Source organism: Rhinoderma darwinii, chromosome 8 (genome assembly GCF_050947455.1).
Source record: "Rhinoderma darwinii isolate aRhiDar2 chromosome 8, aRhiDar2.hap1, whole genome shotgun sequence".
In the NCBI taxonomy this organism is placed as follows: Eukaryota; Metazoa; Chordata; class Amphibia; order Anura; family Rhinodermatidae; genus Rhinoderma; species Rhinoderma darwinii.
Window position 1 is genome coordinate 10,981,857 of NC_134694.1, and position 17,748 is coordinate 10,999,604.

A 17,748-nucleotide genomic window follows, 5' to 3' on the forward strand; every position below is an offset into this window, starting at 1 on the left:
TCCAAGCTCATTGTATCTAAATCTTCAAATACCTCTTTTCTGTAACTACATCCGTCTTGAGAGGCACAATGGATTTTTTATTTTTTTTTCATAAACTCCCCATTTAGTTGCTAAATACTACGGTGTTGCAGTTCCTTGCACAGTAGCTGGCCGGGAGTACGCTGTGTGGGGAAAAACGGAGATGGAGACACGGTCACAGTGCCACAGACCAGCACTGCGGCCCCTTCAATCTCAGGATCAATGGGAATCTAGCAGTCGGATCTTCACCAATTCTCGCGATAGGCAAACCGTTTGTGTGAGGGGAATACTCCTTTAAATATTTTTTTTTATTCTTTACTGGAACAAAAATCATACATTATTAATTCTGTGACACATAAATCCTAGAAATTGAACCTTGGAAAGCAGCTCGCTGCACAACACAAAGGTCAGCAGCAGATCATTGTTAATTAATATAACAGAGACCCAAGACGGGCCTCCCCAGCCACAAAATAATTGACGTAGGCAGTAGAGACTGTACACTCTAATCTGTGGTTGGCTGGTGATCATGGGTCTTAGCTCATTCCTACATAGCCTGGAAAAAAATGAAATCTCACTATTAATGAGAAACAAGACGTCTGGTGGGTGTAGGGGGGGGGGGTGTTTAAAAAAAAAACAATAAACAGGAATGCTAATAGATTTTGTAATGTTTTTACTTCTTTTTTTTTTTGCTTTTTTTATTCGGTCATCACTAAAGGAAATTTCAGCAAATATATTTGCATCATTTGTGCTTGTTTTCTGTTAAAGAAAGTTTGCTGTGTAGAGATATTTTTGCATTTCTGGTACTTTTTGATGTATTAAATGTAGTTTAGGGACTAAAAACAATAATTAAAGGGGTTTTACTTTTTAATGTAACTATTGTGGTTAATCATTGTATTCATTGTATAGTGAAAAATGTGGCTACTCTTTGTATTAAAATGACTCGTTGTTTTCAAAATATGCTTGCTGTCAGTGAATGGAAACCTATCCAGGCATGTGCTGCTCACACTTTCAAGAGAGAACACTGGCATACTTAATGAGCCACACATATTTAAAACCAGCACATTATCAGGACTAATTATTAACCTTTCGATGTAAACTACAAATGTTTCCATTCAGTGACAACAAGTAGAGATGTTGAGGAACTGAAACACAAAGTATATTATAAAGCTACAGAACTATTCATTATACAGTGAATGTACTTTATTTTGTATAAGGCCTCATTTACACGAGCGTGTGCGTTTTGCGCACGCAAAAAAACGCAGCGTTTTGCGTGCGCAAAAGGCACTTGACAGCTCCGTGTGTCATCAGTGTATGATGCGCGGCTGCGTGATTTTCGCGCAGCCGCCATCATAGAGATGAGGCTAGTCGAAGTCAGTCACTGTCCAGGGTGCTGAAAGAGTTAACTTATTGGCAGTAACTCCTTCAGCACCCTCGACAGTGAATTCCGATCACCATATCGAGTAACCTGTTTAAAAAAAAAAGAGGTTCGTACTTACCGAGAACTTCCTGGCCGTTGCCTTGGTGACGCGTCCTTGGTGACGCGCCTCTCTTGACATCTGGCCCCACCTCCCTGGATGACGCGCCAGTCCATGTGACCGCTGCAGCCTGTGCTTGGCTTGTGATTGGCTGCAGCTGTCACTTGGACTGAATTGTCATCCCGGGAGGTCAGACTGGAGGAAGAAGCCGGGAGTTATCGGTAAGTCAGAACTTTTTTTTTTTTTACACGTTCACGTATATTGGGATCGGAAGTCACTGTCCAGGGTGCTGAACCAGTTTAACTCTTTCAGCACCCTGGACAGTGACTGTCTCCTGCCGGGTTCGGTCAAAACGAGTTCGGCCGAACCCGGTGAAGTTCGGTTCGCTCATCTCTAAGACACTCCGTTCGGATGTTTGTAAACAGAAAAGCACGTGGTGCTTTTCTGTTTACATTCAGTTTGACAGCTCTTGCGCGAATCACACAGTTCGCACGGAAGTGCTTCCGTGCGACCTTCGTGGTTTTCACGCACCCATTGACTTCAATGGGTGCGTGATGCGCGAAAAACGCACGATTATAGAACATGTCGTGAGTTTTACGCAACGCACTCGCGCTGCGCAAAATTCACGCATTGTCTGCACTGCCCCATAGAGTAATATAGGTGCGTACGACACGCGTGAAAAGCACGCGCGTCGCACGCGCGTATATTACGCTCGTGTAAATGAGGCCTCAAACTGGAAAACAACTTTAATGGGTGGAGCAGGGGCACCAGCAGAACAGAGTATTTCAGGAGATGATTGTAGTACTCTTGATGTATAGTAGCGATTGACCACTTATGTGAGTATAGGGCTGCATATGACAGAGTCACTGGAGGGCAATGGAGAGATGTGTCCTGCCTCAGCTGAGATGTAGGTTAGGGCCACATAACATTGTCACATGCGTGCGTCCATTGTTTTCAGTTGTCCTTTATCTAAGCGCCTGTATTTCAATACACCGCATCACACTGCTGGGCTGTTCCCATACCTACAAAAAAATAATAATTATGCTATGTTGTCTGATAGAATTACTTTGTTTTACATAAATCAATTCATGTCATTCCAACCTGCTGAACCTTAATATTTTTCTTGTTTCGTTTTAGGTCAGTTTCTGGGTCGTCCGAGAAATCCTAACAACACAGACTCTAAAAATTAGAGCTGAAATCCTGAGCCATTTTATCAAGATCGCGAAGGTGAGGTGTTTCTATGTTTATGCTTGCCCTTATTAGGCCCTGTTCACACTGAGTTTTTTGGCGTGGAAACTCATCAAAAACTGCCTGAAAATGCCTCCCATTGATTTGAATGGGAGGCGGACGAGTTTTTTTTACCGCGAGCAAAAAAAACGCGTCGCGGTAAAAATAAGCGACATGACCTATCTTGAGGCGGTTTCCGCCTCCAAAACCCCATTTCAATCAGTCAGAAACAGGGAAAAAACGCCTCGACTAGTGTTTTGATGAGTTTTTGTCAAACCACTGTGCAAAAGACGTCTGGAACAGTATTTGCAGGAGGAATTTTCCTCCTGCAAAAAACTCTGTGTGAACACATTGTTGCATATGAGTGGTCATTTTCATTCACTCATTCATTATGCAAATACGTTCTATGGAAATTTGTACTATAAATCAAGTAAAATGTAAGCTGAATCGCTAGGCAGCCATCGAAACTATTAAGCACAGCACTTGGTGGTATGATACATTAGGGAGTCCTAATGATAAACAGTTTTGACAGAATTTGCCCTTGGTATAAAATCTTTTACATTGTAGCTCTACCATATATGATTCAGATTGCTTAAGGTTGAAAACCATTCAGCGACTTAATTTTTATGTACAAAATTCTGTGCTGATTAAATTCTTAATATATTTATATTCATTTATACAACATGCCTCTGTTTTTTCTTGTATAGAGCTTTGAAACCCCTTCATAGACATAGCGTTAAATAATAATTCTGACTGCTTGCAGCCTGAAATTGGAAGGATGATGTTCCCAACCAATGTACCGCTGGCTTAATCCGCAGGAACTACAATGAATATAGATTAAATGTAGAATGTCCTATAATGAAGTGAAGGAGGGAAGTTCCATCAAAATCAAGCAAATAATTCCACAAATAAGAGCTGTAAATCTCAACGGCCTCAAGCCGCATATTAAACAGCTGTCGTATTAATCTAGCCTCCGATTGGCCACATGAATAGTTGCAAATCAGAGCTTATTACAGAATTTATGAAATTCTTTCACGGGTTCACTGACAAATATAAACACAGTAGCTGCACAAAATCAATTGTTCTGACGGGAACCTATTTGTTACTATAAATCACAGATTTTATAACTTTTAAGTGTCAGGATGGCATGCAGACAAATATATGGTGATCTTATTTCATTTTTTAATGGTACGAGGAAAGAAATGGTTGGGGTTCCAACTGGATGTCTGTTGAATGTGCCGTTATGTAGACCTATGATAGGTGGCAGACTACAAACAAATCCTGCAGTCATATTCACTTCCATCTTTTCCCTATTTCTTGATAAAATGTAAGCAGTAGGTTAGCAAGAAATAGAGGACAGATGGAAGGATATATGATTGCAGAATGAATAGTCATGGAGCCACCTAAGTCTGCATTGGGTCTGTATACCTAAAACGGTAGGATATTTGTAATCAAGACTAGTTGCTTAATTTTTTATTTTAGATGTATTGGAGCAATTAAAAATAATTGAAGCAAAGGTGGACATAGCCTTTAAAGTGTAGCTAAACATTTGACAAACTTCTGACACGTCATAGTGACGTTTCAGAAGCTTCGATTGGTGGGGGACCGAGCACTGAGACCCCCACCAATTGCTAAAACGAAGCAGCTGAAGCTCTCGTGTGAACGCTAAGCCACTTCGTGTCTGTCCGGTTTTTCCAGAAATGAATGTATGAGTGTACGGACTCAATAGAAAGTCTATGAGCCCGTACTCCGATACATCGGCTTTCCGGAAAAAGACACGAAGCGACTGAGCGCTCACACGAGGGCTTCAGCTGCTTCGTTCTAGTTATTGGTGGGGGTCTCAGTGCTCGGACCCCCACCAATCCAAACTTCTGACATGTCACTATGACATATCGGAAGTTTGTCAAACATTTATGGACACTTTAACAAAGTGTTAATACCGTAAGGCCCCATTCACACGAGCGTGAATCACGTCCGTGTTCTGCGCATGGAAATGACGCACAGCACACGGACCCATTGATTTCAATGGGGCCGTTCACACATGCGTGAGTTTTCACGCAGCGAGGGTCCGCTGCGTGAAACTCACTGCATGTCCTATATTGGTGCGTTTTCACGCACCTACGCGCCATTGATGTCTCGGTGCGTGAAAACCACGCACCGCACACGGATGCACATCAATTCGATTGAAAATAGAAGAAAAAAAAAGATGTGCTTTGCGAGTGCGTGAATAACGCATGCCACTCGCAAAGCACACCGATGTATAACGCAACACACACGGACAAGATTCACGCGCATTTTTCACGCGTGTGAATCTGATACGCTCGTGTGAATGGAGCCCTAAGGAAACAATAATATAGCTTCTTATAATGGGAAGTTCCCACTGGTTTTATACAACTGGATTAGCAGGATTGAACTATTGCGTGCTAAATGATTGAATCATGTTTTTTTTTTATCCACCATTCCTTCTTATTTTTCTAAACTACTAAAATTCCTATTCTGGGAATTGAAGAACAGGAAAATCTGTTGACATTGATGAAATATTATTATTTATTGTTATATTTTATTCTTGTATTTTCCCCCCAGAAACTTCTGGATTTGAATAACCTCCACTCTTTGATGTCGGTAGTGTCAGCGTTGCAGAGTGCCCCCATCTTCAGACTGTCAAAGACCTGGGCAGTAAGTCATATACCCTGCCCTAGCATTTTCTCCTATTAATCAGTGTCTGATGGGATTTCTCAACAGTAAAGAATCTGTCAGATCTCATTTCTTGAGGTCTCCCTCTAATGCAGCCCAGCCTTGGAACTTGAAATGAGTACATCGCAAATATTGTTTTACTGTAAATGCTCCGTTTCAGAAATCTCTTAATAGATGCGAGAGTGTTGTACACATGGCTTATTAATTTATATGTTATGTATCCTTATATATAATACCCATGATTGTACAGAGCCTAACATGAACTAGTTGGTTGTTTGTATGTTTTTGTGAGGTTTGTGATCAAATTTAATGAGAAGACACTTTTGGAGGCAGTCCCCGGGTATGATATAGAAGCTGTAAAAAGTATTATACATGATTTGTATGTAGGCAGCACTAGGTGTGAATGACATGTAGTCCACTTTCTCCTTGGTGATAGGATATTAAACTTGTTAAACAAAGATCGAGCAGCAACCACGAGACTAATGCATGCTTTTGTTTAGTCTGAAAATTTGATTCGTTTTTTATGGAAATGTATACCAAAAACATATGTTCGGAAACTGGGCATGGTGGTAAGTGATTTCTAAGAATCCTGACTATTTCACTGGATATATATTAAAGCACCGAGTTATAATAAGACCCCAAAAATCTCTTCCCTCTTCTTGCCTAAGAGTCTGTCATATGAAACGCCTTGTGGTGAGTTTGCTGCGATTGCAAAAACGCAGATGACCCTATAAAAGGGTGGTCTCTTTTTTGAAATTCTCAATTATCTTTTAGTAAAGCGGGCCTCTCACTATCAAAGTAACACTTTCTGGTTGATACAATTTATATGTAATGATTTAAGAATTTTAAGAAAGACATTACAGTTACCGTAAAGAAACAGAAAAAAAAAAGTTTTACCTCTAAAATTGACAAACCTGTAGTGTTTTTTTCTTAGAACCCTGAGTAAATTGACAACTGGGTGTTACCATTCCCCTTGTGAGTACGAATCTGTCCCTATACACTCTGACAGCAGGGACGAGGGGTGTTTTAATACCCAGTTGTCAATTCATACACTTCCAGGAGGAATAGCTGAGGAATGACACAATGGAGTACTAAGGAAAGATACACCAGAATTGTTCTTTAAAAGTGTCGATCTACAATAGCAGACAAAGCCCATAGAGAAAAGTCTTTTTTTTTCTTCTAATCCCGGGCAAGTATCACTTGTGCATTACTACATTTGCTTTTGCATTGGTGTGAATAATGTGTGATCGGCGCTAAGTTTTTTTTACTATATATAGGAAAGAGTTGTTTCTTATGTATAGTTTGTGATTGCACGGTTTATCTCATGATCAGCCTGCGCAGGTAGTCAAATATCTTGGGAAATTTGGATTTTGCAATGGCTTAATAGACGTCTGTTATTTCCTACATACATGCCCATTGGTTAGGCCCGGTCCCCAAATTTTAAAGGATCAACTATGGACATTTACTACCCCCACTCAAATATTAGTAACCTGAAAACTAAATAAACATAAAAACCTGGAATGTTGTAGCTGTTTGTGTACGGTGGAGGCGGCATGATTTCAAAAAATATGGCTTATATATTTAAGGGCCTGTTCACATCACCGTTCATTTCCGTTCCGGGGTTCCGTCGGGTGAACCCCGCAACGGAAAGTGAAACTGAAAGCACCTCTTCCGTTGATCTCAATGGTGACGGAAACATCGCTAATGCTTTCCGTTCGACACCATTCCGTCTGGTTTCCGGTTTTCCGACGGAATCAATAACACAGTCAACTACGCTATTGATTCCGTCGGAAAACTGGAAACCAGACGGGATGGTGACGAACGGAAAGCATTAGCGATGTTTCCGTCACCATTGAGATCAATGGTGACTGAAACGGAAGCTGTGCTGTCACTTTCACTTTCCGTTGCTGGGTTCACCCGACGGAACCCTCCGACGGAACCCCGGAACGGAAATGAACGGTGATGTGAACAGGCCCTAAGAGCTAATGATATCACTGAGCCATAAGGCACAAATTTCTCTTGCCTCAGAAACTGAATACATTCCCAAGTAGTCACGGGCTGAATGCTATTTCAGGCTGCCTACACTATTTTGTTGAAGTGTTAAACTTTATGCTTGTACATCAACGGGAGACGTGTGTTTTGCTTTATCAACAATTAACAAATGTGCAACGCCGATATCATGCCAGCCTATAAATAGTCACTAGGCTTCCAGGCTACACTCTCGGCTTAGGTCCTGGATAATGTAAATCTCTGTCTTAGTTTTATTTGGCAGAGACGCCTCTGAAGTCTAGATAACATGCATGCCAATTGAGGAAAATGCTTCATGAGTGATAGAGGATTGCTGATCGCACAGTTTTTCTATTACATTGTAACATTTGATAATAAACGGATAAGAATTAACATTGATTTAATTTTTCTGTCTTCTCTTTTCTTTAACCCCTTAGTGACCACTAATACGCCTTTTCACGTGAGTCACTAATGGGCTTTAGGCTAGGCTGACGCCTTTTCACGTCAGCCTAGTCTAACTCCTGCACGGGTCTCCCGTGCAGGCAGGAGCCGGGGCTCTGCTGTCTGATGACAGCTGAGCTCCTGCTCCAACGCCCGCGATCGAAGTTTACTTCGATCGCGGCCGTTTAACCCGTTAAATGCCGCCGTCAATAGCGACCGCGGCATTTAACTTTGTTTACAGAGGGAGTGAGCTCCCTCTGTCACCCATCGGCGGCCCGCGAATGAAATCGCGGGTCTCCGATAGGGTGTCATGGCAGCCGGGGGCTTGATAAAAGCCCCCAGGTCTGCCCTGGACATATGCCTGTTAGGACGCGCCGGAGGCACGTCCTAACAGATTGCCTGTCAGATTTACACTGACAGGCAATAATGCTCTGGTATACGAAGTATACCAGAGCATTATAGCAGCGATCGGAATATCGCACAGTAAAGTCCCCTAGTGGGACTAATAAAATAAGTCATCAAAGTGAAATAAAGATTATTCATAAAAAGTACAGTAAAAAAATAAATAAATCCATTTTTTTCCATAAAAAGTGGTTTTATTTAGTAAAAGTGTAAAAAAAAAAAAAAGTACAAGAAAACAAGCCCAAAAAATCACTACATTGATGGAAAAATGAAGAAATTACGGCTCTTGGAAAGCGACGATGCAAAAGCAAATAATTTTAGTTCAAAAGTGTTTTTATTGTGCAAAAGTCGTAAAACATAAAAAAACCTCTACATATGTGGTATCGCCGTAATCGTACCGACCCATAGAATAAAGGTAACATGTTATTTACGTCGCATAGTGAACGGCGTCAATTTAAAAACGCATAGAACAATGGCGGAATTTCAGTTTTTTTTATAATCCCCCCCAAAAAGGTTAATAAAAGTTAATATAAAAATTATATGTACCCAAAAATGGTGCCATTAAAAAGCACAACTAATCCCGCAAAAAACAAGTCCTCATACAGCTATGTAGACGAAAAAATAAGAACGTTATAGCTCTTTGAATGCGACTATAGAAAAACGAATAAAATAGCTTGGTCATTAGGGCCTAAAATGGGCTGGTCACTAAGGGGTTAAGGGGTATGTGCAACGTTGAACACCATTTACTGTTTACGTATAATATGTATAAAAAGATTAGTAACTTTGGAAATAAATTGCTTGAGATACAGCCTGAATTATAGTCCAAAACTGAGATAATAATTCTGCTGGTGGTAATTGGAAACAGTCAACAAGCTTGTTGTCATGACCTAACCGCTTATCTAACCTCTTTAATGGAGGGTGGCAGTTTGTCCATCCTAAATTAGATGACTTTACTCAATGTAAATTGAACTGAAACTTCCCAAAATGCAACTCGCCCAAAAAATTGTCTGCAGATATTGAGCCATCAAGAATTGCTGGGAGATTTTAGTTCTGAAACTTGCTGAATTGTGAGTGCCGCTCTGGACTATAATACAGGCAGTAACTCAGTATTACAATTTTACTCAACTTTGTATGTGCATTATATATCTGTCTCCAGTTAAATGATGATCAAAGGTGGACATGCACTTTGAAGGGAATGTCGGGTTAGCGATCAGCTTATTGTGAGGACACTGTTCAGACAAAAATGGTTTGTAAAAGGAAAGTTACACATCTCCCTGTGTAAACAGGGAGACGAGCTGCCGACATAACTTATGGGGACGAGCGATCGGAGTAATGACCCCCATCCATAGCTCCGTGTGACAAACGATGCCTCGTTGATCGGCGCTCGCTGCACCGGCCGATTATGGGCCGGTGTAACAGGGCCTTAAGACAGCTTTTTCAGAAGCATATCATTTAAAAACAACTCTTCAATATTTCCACCAACTTGACTTGAGGATAATTCTCAAGGATATAAATTTACATGTTGTTATAATTTTAGGGGAAATGCTATTTATGGGTTCTATATTAGTCAATGGAATTGATGGAAAAATATTTGTTAGCCTTGCTTTCTTATTTAAATTACGTGGCCCTTCGGTAGAACACAGCTCTGCTTTAGATACAGTTGTGGTCAATCTTGTATTACATCACCGGGCAGCAGAAATATACCACTGATTGTTAAAGTCCATGTCAAGACACAAAGGGAACGAGAACGGCATGAGAAATGCAAGAGGCACCTGAAGAAATACCTTGTTGAAAGTCTTAGCAATTCCAAGTACGCCGCCTCCAGTGCTGCGCTCCGCTTTGAACTTCACAGCTTGTTTGAAGATAACATCAGTTTGCTAACTTCTACTATGGACGGTAACCAAAGCATCGGAGCTGTATTGTCTGGTGTACAAGTATTGGCCATTCATAGAGAGAGGTAGAGAACCCTCTCTGCGCCTCATCTACACAAAGAATGTCTGGGCACAAACTCTGCCATCTCATGTTACCAGCGCTTGTGCCAAGGCACTTGAATGAATATTAGGCAGGATACTGTAATATATCAATGATCTGCAGGGAAACACAATCTCTGTGTGATGCTGATTTCAGTGCAGGTACCAGGTGAAGTCTGAGTATTGCAAATACTCCAGTAAAATGTGTTCAGCGTGAATGCTACCTACAGGTTGACAACCTAGGGGCTAGGGTAGTGGTCTCCAACCTGTGGCTCTTCAGCTGTTTCAAAACTACAACTCCCACCCTTTTTACCGTGATTCAACATTTCCTGCAGTGAAGCGCATAGGAGGTTACATATAACATAACTACTTTTTTTTGTGACATGCAAATATGCCTAATGCAAAAAAAAGACAATTCTTTGTTCTAATACAGATTTTTTTTAACATTATAAATGTTGTAAAGGGCTCCTCGTCCCATTCTTTATTCCCATGTTACTTTTTTTTCAAAGATAAATGTTGGGACTTGAGGGTATGTTCACACGCTTAGCAAAAAACATCTGAAAATACAAAGCTGTTTTTAAGGAAAAACGGCTCATGATTTTCAGACGTTTTTTTAAGCCACTCGCGATTTTCGCTGCGTTTTTTACGGCCGTTTTTGGAGCTGTTTTCAATAGAGTCTGAAAAACGGCTCCAAAAACGGCCCAATAAGTGACCTGCACTTTTTTTCGCGGCCGTTTGTTTACCCGGCCGTTTTTCAAAACGGCCGCGTAAAAAAACGGCCCGTCAGAACAGAACGACGTGTCTCCGATTTTTCGGCCGTTTACGGCCTCAAAATAGCCCGTGTGAACATACCCTGAATGTTGACAGTTGTTTGCATTGTTCTTTATTGAGTATCTCTAAGTCATGGTCAAGCACAGATTCTCTGTTAACGTGTCAGATATACACTACCGTTCAAAAGTTTAGGGTCACTTAGAAATTTCCTTATTTTTGAAAGAAAAGCACAGTTTTTTTCAGTGAAGATAACATTAAATTAATCAGAAATACACTCTATACATTGTTAATGTGCTAAATGACTATTCTAGCTGCAAACGTCTGGTTTTTAATGCAATATCTACATAGGTGTATTGAGCCCCATTTCCAGCAACCATCACTCCAGTGTTCTAATGGTACATTGTGTTTGCTAACTGTGTTAGAAGGCTAATGGATGATTAGAAAACACTTGAAAACCCTTGTGCAATTATGTTAGCACCGCTGTAAACAGTTTTGCTGTTTAGAGGAGCTATAAAACTGACCTTCCTTTGAACTAGTTGAGAATCTGGAGCATTACATTTGTGGGTTCGATTAAACTCTCAAAATGGCTAGAAAAAGAGAGCTTTCATGTGAAACTCGACAGTCTATTCTTGTTCTTAGAAATGAAGGCTATTCCATGCGAGAAATTGCCAAGAAACTGAAGATTTCCTACAACGGTGTGTACTACTCCCTTCAGAGGACAGCACAAACAGGCTCTAACCAGAGTAGAAAGAGAAGTGGGAGGCCCCGCTGCACAACTGAGCAACAAGACAAGTACATTAGCGTCTCTAGTTTGAGAAATAGACGCCTCACAAGTCCTCAACTGGCAGCTTCATTAAATAGTACCCGCAAAACGCCAGTGTCAACGTCTACAGTGAAGAGGCGACTCCGGGATGCTGGCCTTCAGGGCAGAGTGGCAAAGAAAAAGCCATATCTGAGACTGGCTAAAAGGAAAAGATTAATATGGGCAAAAACACACAGACATTGGACAGAGGAAGATTGGAAAAAAGTGTTATGGACAGACGAATCGAAGTTTGAGGTGTTTGGATCACACAGAAGAACATTTGTGAGACGCAGAACAACTGAAAAGATGCTGGAAGAGTGCCTGACGCCATCTGTCAAGCATGGTGGAGGTCATGTGATGGTCTGGGGTTGCTTTGGTGCTGGTAAAGTGGGAGATTTGTACAAGGTAAAAGGGCTTTTGAATAAGGAAGGCTATCACTCCATTTTGCAACGCCATGCCATACCCTGTGGACAGCGCTTGATTGGAGCCAATTTCATCCTACAACAGGACAATGACCCAAAGCACACCTCCAAATTATGCAAGAACTATTTAGGGAAGAAGCCGGCAGCTGGTATTCTATCTGTAATGGAGTGGCCAGCGCAGTCACCAGATCTCAACCCCATAGAGCTGTTGTGGGAGCAGCTTGACCGTATGGTACGCAAGAAGTGCCCATCAAGCCAATCCAACTTGTGGGAGGGGCTTCTGGAAGCATGGGGTGAAATTTCTCCCGATTACCTCAGCAAATTAACAGCTAGAATGCCAAAGGTCTGCAATGCTGGAATTGCTGCAAATGGAGCATTCTTTGACGAAAGCAAAGTTTGAAGGAGAAAATTATTATTTCAAATAAAAATCATTATTTCTAACCTTGTCAATGTCTTGACTTTATTTTCTACTCATTTTGCAACTCATTTGATAAATATAAGTGTGAGTTTTCATGGAAAACACAAAATTGTCTGGGTGACCTCAAACTTTTGAACGGTAGTGTAAATGTCACTGCCCCTGTAGCCACAGTCCTTTGGATCTGCCCCCGGGGACTAAATGGCTCTAATGCATCCTTCAAGCACATCCAGTGCTCAGCTCATCTAACTTTACTTATATGGCCTTGTCCATCCCTACTTCCCTCTGTAGTGTGTGGAAAGTTCTTTATCAAGGAGGAGAGAGCATTTTATTTGCTCACTTTGTATAACAAGTCACACAATCTGCAGTCCTTTAAAGGGGACCTGTCACTAGTACCTACAAAGTGAGTTAGTAGTCTCACCTAATAGCCGCTGTGTCTAAGAGTCCAGCGGTATTTGTCCTGTACTCGGGCCCCCCCCCCCCTTGTTGCTGAACTAAAGAACCTCTTTAGCAAATAATATGGAAATGAGCCGCTGGCTAGCCAAGTGGGTTTGGCCGCCAGCGATTCTTAACCCTTTCAGGACTGAACCTGTTTTGGCCTTCAAGCCGAAGCCGATTTTTTCAAATCTGACGTGTCACTTTATGTGGTAATAACTCTGGAATGCTTTTACCTATCCAAGCGATTCTGAGATTGTTTTCTCGTGACATATTGCACTTTATGTTCCTGAAAACATTTGGTCTATAAATTCAATATTTATTTGTGAAAAACACCAAAATGTAGAGAAAATTTGCAAAAATTAGCCCTTTTCTAAATTTAAATGTATCTGCTTGTAAAACAGATAGTAACTACTTTGTGTGGTAATACTACTATTTCACATATCCATATGTCCACTTTATGTTTACATCGTTTTTTTTTTAACGTTCTTGTAATTTTCTAGGACGTTACAAGGCTTAAAACTTTAGCAGCAATTTCTCACGTATTCAAGAAAATTTCAAAAGACTATTTCAGGGACTAGTTCAGTTCTGAAGTGGCTTTGAGGGCCTTATATATTAGAAAATCTCCAGTAATCACCCAATTTTAATACTGCACCCCTCAAAGTATTCAAAACAGCATTAGGAAAGTTTCTTAACCCCTTAGGTGTATCACAAGAATTAAAGTAATGTAGAGATGAAATTTAGAAATTTCATTTTGTTTTTTTACAGAAATTCATATTTAATCCTTTTTCTTTTCTGTAACACACAGGGTTTTACCAGAGAAACGCAACTCAATTTATTGCCCAGATTCTCCAGTTTTTAGAAATATCCCACATGTGGCGCTAGTGTGCTACTGGACTGAAGTACCAGCCTCAGAAGCAAAGGAGCACCTAGAGGGTTTTGGGGCCTTCTTTTTATTAGAATATATTTTAGGCACCATGTCCGGTTTGGAGAGGTCTTGTGGGGCCAAAACAGTGGAAACACTCCCAAAGATACACCATTTGGCAAACTACACCCCTCAAGGAATTTATCAAGGGGTATAGTGAGCATTTGACCCCACGGTTTTTTTTTCTGCTTAATTTAGTGGAATCAGGCCGTGAAAATTAAAATCTAAATTTTTTCCAATAAAACATAGACATTTTCAATTTTTACAAGGCAAAAAGGACAAAAATCACCCCAACATTTGAAAAAAAAATTCTCCCGATTACGACAATACCCCATATGACCCCATAGGTTTTATGCTGGCTTTAGTGGAATTAGGCAGTGAAAATGAAAATCGAAGTTTTTTTTTATAGAAATGTAGTTTTAGCTCAGATTTTTCCATTTTCACAATAAATAAAGGAGAAAAAGCACCCCAAAATTTGTGAAGCAACCTGTTCTGAGCACAGCAATGAGGCAATAAACTGACGTTTGGACCCACGGCAGGGCTAAGATGGAAAGGAGCACGATTTAGCTTTTGGAGCTCAAATTTGGCTGGAAGGGTTTTCAGCGCCATGTCACTTTTGCAAAGCCCCTGCGGGACCAAATCAGTGGAAACCCTCCAAAAGTGACCCCATCTGGGAAACTACACCCCTGAAGGAATTTATCGAGGGGTATAGTGAGCATTTTAACCCCACAGGTTTTTTGCCAAATTTAGTGGAATTAGGCCATGAAATTGAAATGCTACATTTTTTTCAGATAAAACGTGGACATTTTACATTTTTACAAGAAATAAAGGCGAAAAAGAACCCCAACATTTGGAAAGCATTTTCTCCCGATTACGGCAATACCCCATATAAGTGGTCAATAAACTGCCGTTTGGACACACTGCAGGCCTCAAAAGGGAAGGAGCACCATTTGGAGCTTAAATTTAGCTGGAATGGTTTTCGGGTGCCATGTCATATTTCAAAAGCCCCTGCGGGGCCAAAATAGTAGGTGTCCCCCAAAAGTGACCCCATTTGGGAAACGACACACTTTAAAGAGGCTCTGTCACCAGATTTTGCAACCCCTATCTCCTATTGCAGCAGATCGGCGCTGCAATGTAGATAAGAGTATCGTTTTGTTTTTTTTAAAACGAGCATTTTTGGCCAAGTTATGACCATTTTTATATTTATGCAAATGAGGCTTTCTAAAGTACAACTGGGCGTGTTTAAAGTAAAAGTACAACTGGGGGTGTATTATGTGCGTACATCTGGGCGTTTTTACTTCTTTTACTAGCTGGGCGTTGTGAATGGGAGTGTATGATGCTGACGAATCAGCATCATCCACTTCTCTTCAGAACGCCCAGCTTCTGGCAGTGCACAGACACACAGCGTGTTCTCGAGAGATCACGCTGTGACGTCACTCACTTCCTGCCCCAGGTCCTGCATCGTGTCAGACGAGCGAGGACACATCGGCACCAGAGGCTACATTTGATTTTGCAGCAGCATCGGCGCTTCAGCTGCTTCGTTCTAGCAATTGGTGGGGGTATCAGGGCTCTGACACTATGACATGCCAGAAGTTTGTCAAACGTTTAGCTCCACTTTAAGGAATCTATCTAGTCGTATAGTGAGCATTTAGACACTACTATAGGAGTTACGGAAACAGCGTAGTTCAGTGAGCTTCGTTGTTTTCTCCTTTATAATCGGGAATCAGACGCGTCCATCGTAACACACAGCGGTAGATCGGGGTTTAGGGGGCCCCATTTCTAGAGATAGATGCGGGTCCCAGAGGTAGGACCTGCATTTATATGACATTTATGGCAGGAAGGATTATCCAGGCGAGCACCTCCCGTGATGGGTATCACTGTGTATCAGCCTCAGGCATCATTTACACGAGCGTAATATACGTGCGTGCTTTTCACGCGTGTCGTACGCACCTATATTAGTCTATGGGGGCATGCAGACAGTCCGTGAGTTTTGTGCAGCGTGAGTCCGCTGCGTAAAACTCACGACATGTTCTATATTTCTGCGTTTTTCGCGCATCACGCACCCATTGAAGTCAATGGGTGCGTGAAAACCACGCAGGTCGCACGGAAGCACTTCCGTGCGAACTGCGTGATTCGCGCAACAGCTGTCAAACTGTGAATGTAAACAGAAAAGCACCACGTGCTTTTCTGTTTACAAATATCCAAACGGAGTGTCATAATGATGGCGGCTGCGCGAAAATCACGCAGCCGCGCATCATACAGGGCTGACACACGGAGCTGTTAAGTGCCTTTTGCGCACGCAAAAAGCAGCGTTTTTTGCGTGCGCAAAACGCACACGCTTGTGTAAATCAGGCCTCAAACTGATAGGTCAGCGTCAGAGGCTCAGTGGTAGCTCCGCCCATTAAGAATCGCTGGCGGCCAAACCCACTTGGCTAGCAAGCGGCTCATTTCCATATTAGTTTCTAAATAAAGAGGGGTCCATAGCTCAGCAACGGGGACACCCCCAAGTACAGGACAAACACTACTGCACTCTTAGGGTATGTTCACACGGCCTATTTACGGACGTAATTCGGGCGTTTTAAATTACGTCCAAAATTACGGCTTGAAAGTGTTGACAAACATCTGCCCATTGAAAGCAATGGGCTGACGTTTGTCTGTTCACACGAGGCGTATATTTACGCGTCGCTGTCAAAAGACGGCGGGTAAACAGACGCCCGCGCCAAAGAAGTGTCATGTCACTTCTTCAGACGTAAATGGAGCCGTTTTCCATGGACTCCATGGAAAACCAGCTCCAGTTACGTCCGTTATGGCTTAAATGACGGGGCTGTTTTCTCCAGGAAACAGCCCCGTAATTTCGGCCGTTCCGGACGCTGCCGTGTGAACATACCCTTAGACACAGCGGCTATTGGGTGAGACTACGAACTCACTTTGTAGAACCTAGTGACAGGTCCTCTTTATCTTGTTTTCGGTACTTGGAAAATCAGTTTAATCATTTTTGTTTTTTTATTTAATTCATGGTTAGGGTATGTTCACACGGCCTATTTACGGACGTAAATTGGGCGTTTTTGCCCCGAATTACGCCCGAAAATAGCGCCTCAATAGCGCTGACAAACATCTGCCCATTGAAAGCAATGGGCAGACGTTTGTCTGTTCACACGAGGCGTATATTTACGCGCCGCTGTCAAATGACGGCGCGTAAATAGCCGCCCGCGTCAAAGAAGTGACCTGTCACTTCTTTGGCCGTAATTGGAGCCGCTATTCATTGACTCCAATGAATAGCAGCGCTAATTACGGCCGTAATTGACGCGGCGTTCAAGCGCCTGCACATGCCGGTACGGCTGAAATTACGGGGATGTTTTCAGGCTGAAACATCCCCGTAATTTCAGCCGTTACGGACCCCCGCCGTGTGAACATACCCTAATAAGAATTCTATAGGTGTACCAGATTTATCGAACAGTGGGAACTATAAAAGCTGTGCATGTCCTGACTCCGTTCCACCGATTGTGTTTCTAATATGGATTCCTGAGATTATACGTACATGAGTCGCGTTGTAATTCTTTGTTGGGTCAATCTTGGTTTATAGCCTATTGGCATAGATATGACTGTACGTAATGCGCTCTGGCCTTTATAGCGAAACTGATGAATTCCAGATACCATATAACTAGTGTTTACTTAGTAAGGACTGATGTAATCTTGCCTGGATGTTCTAATCTGTGGAAGTCCTGTATGAAGTTGTCAGTTTAA

General features: G+C 41.8%; 1 protein-coding gene across 7 annotated transcripts in view; it reads left to right on the plus strand.

Annotated features, from left to right (window-relative positions):
• RALGPS1 (Ral GEF with PH domain and SH3 binding motif 1) overlaps window positions 1-17,748 on the plus strand; it is a 350,348-nt gene that overhangs the window by 103,980 nt on the left and 228,620 nt on the right. For all 7 annotated transcript variants that reach the window (XM_075835061.1, XM_075835060.1, XM_075835059.1 and 4 more), the window contains 2 exons: window positions 2,631-2,720; window positions 5,304-5,396. In XM_075835061.1, the coding sequence (XP_075691176.1) occupies window positions 2,631-2,720; window positions 5,304-5,396 (183 nt within the window). The remainder of the gene's footprint in view (window positions 1-2,630; window positions 2,721-5,303; window positions 5,397-17,748) is intronic.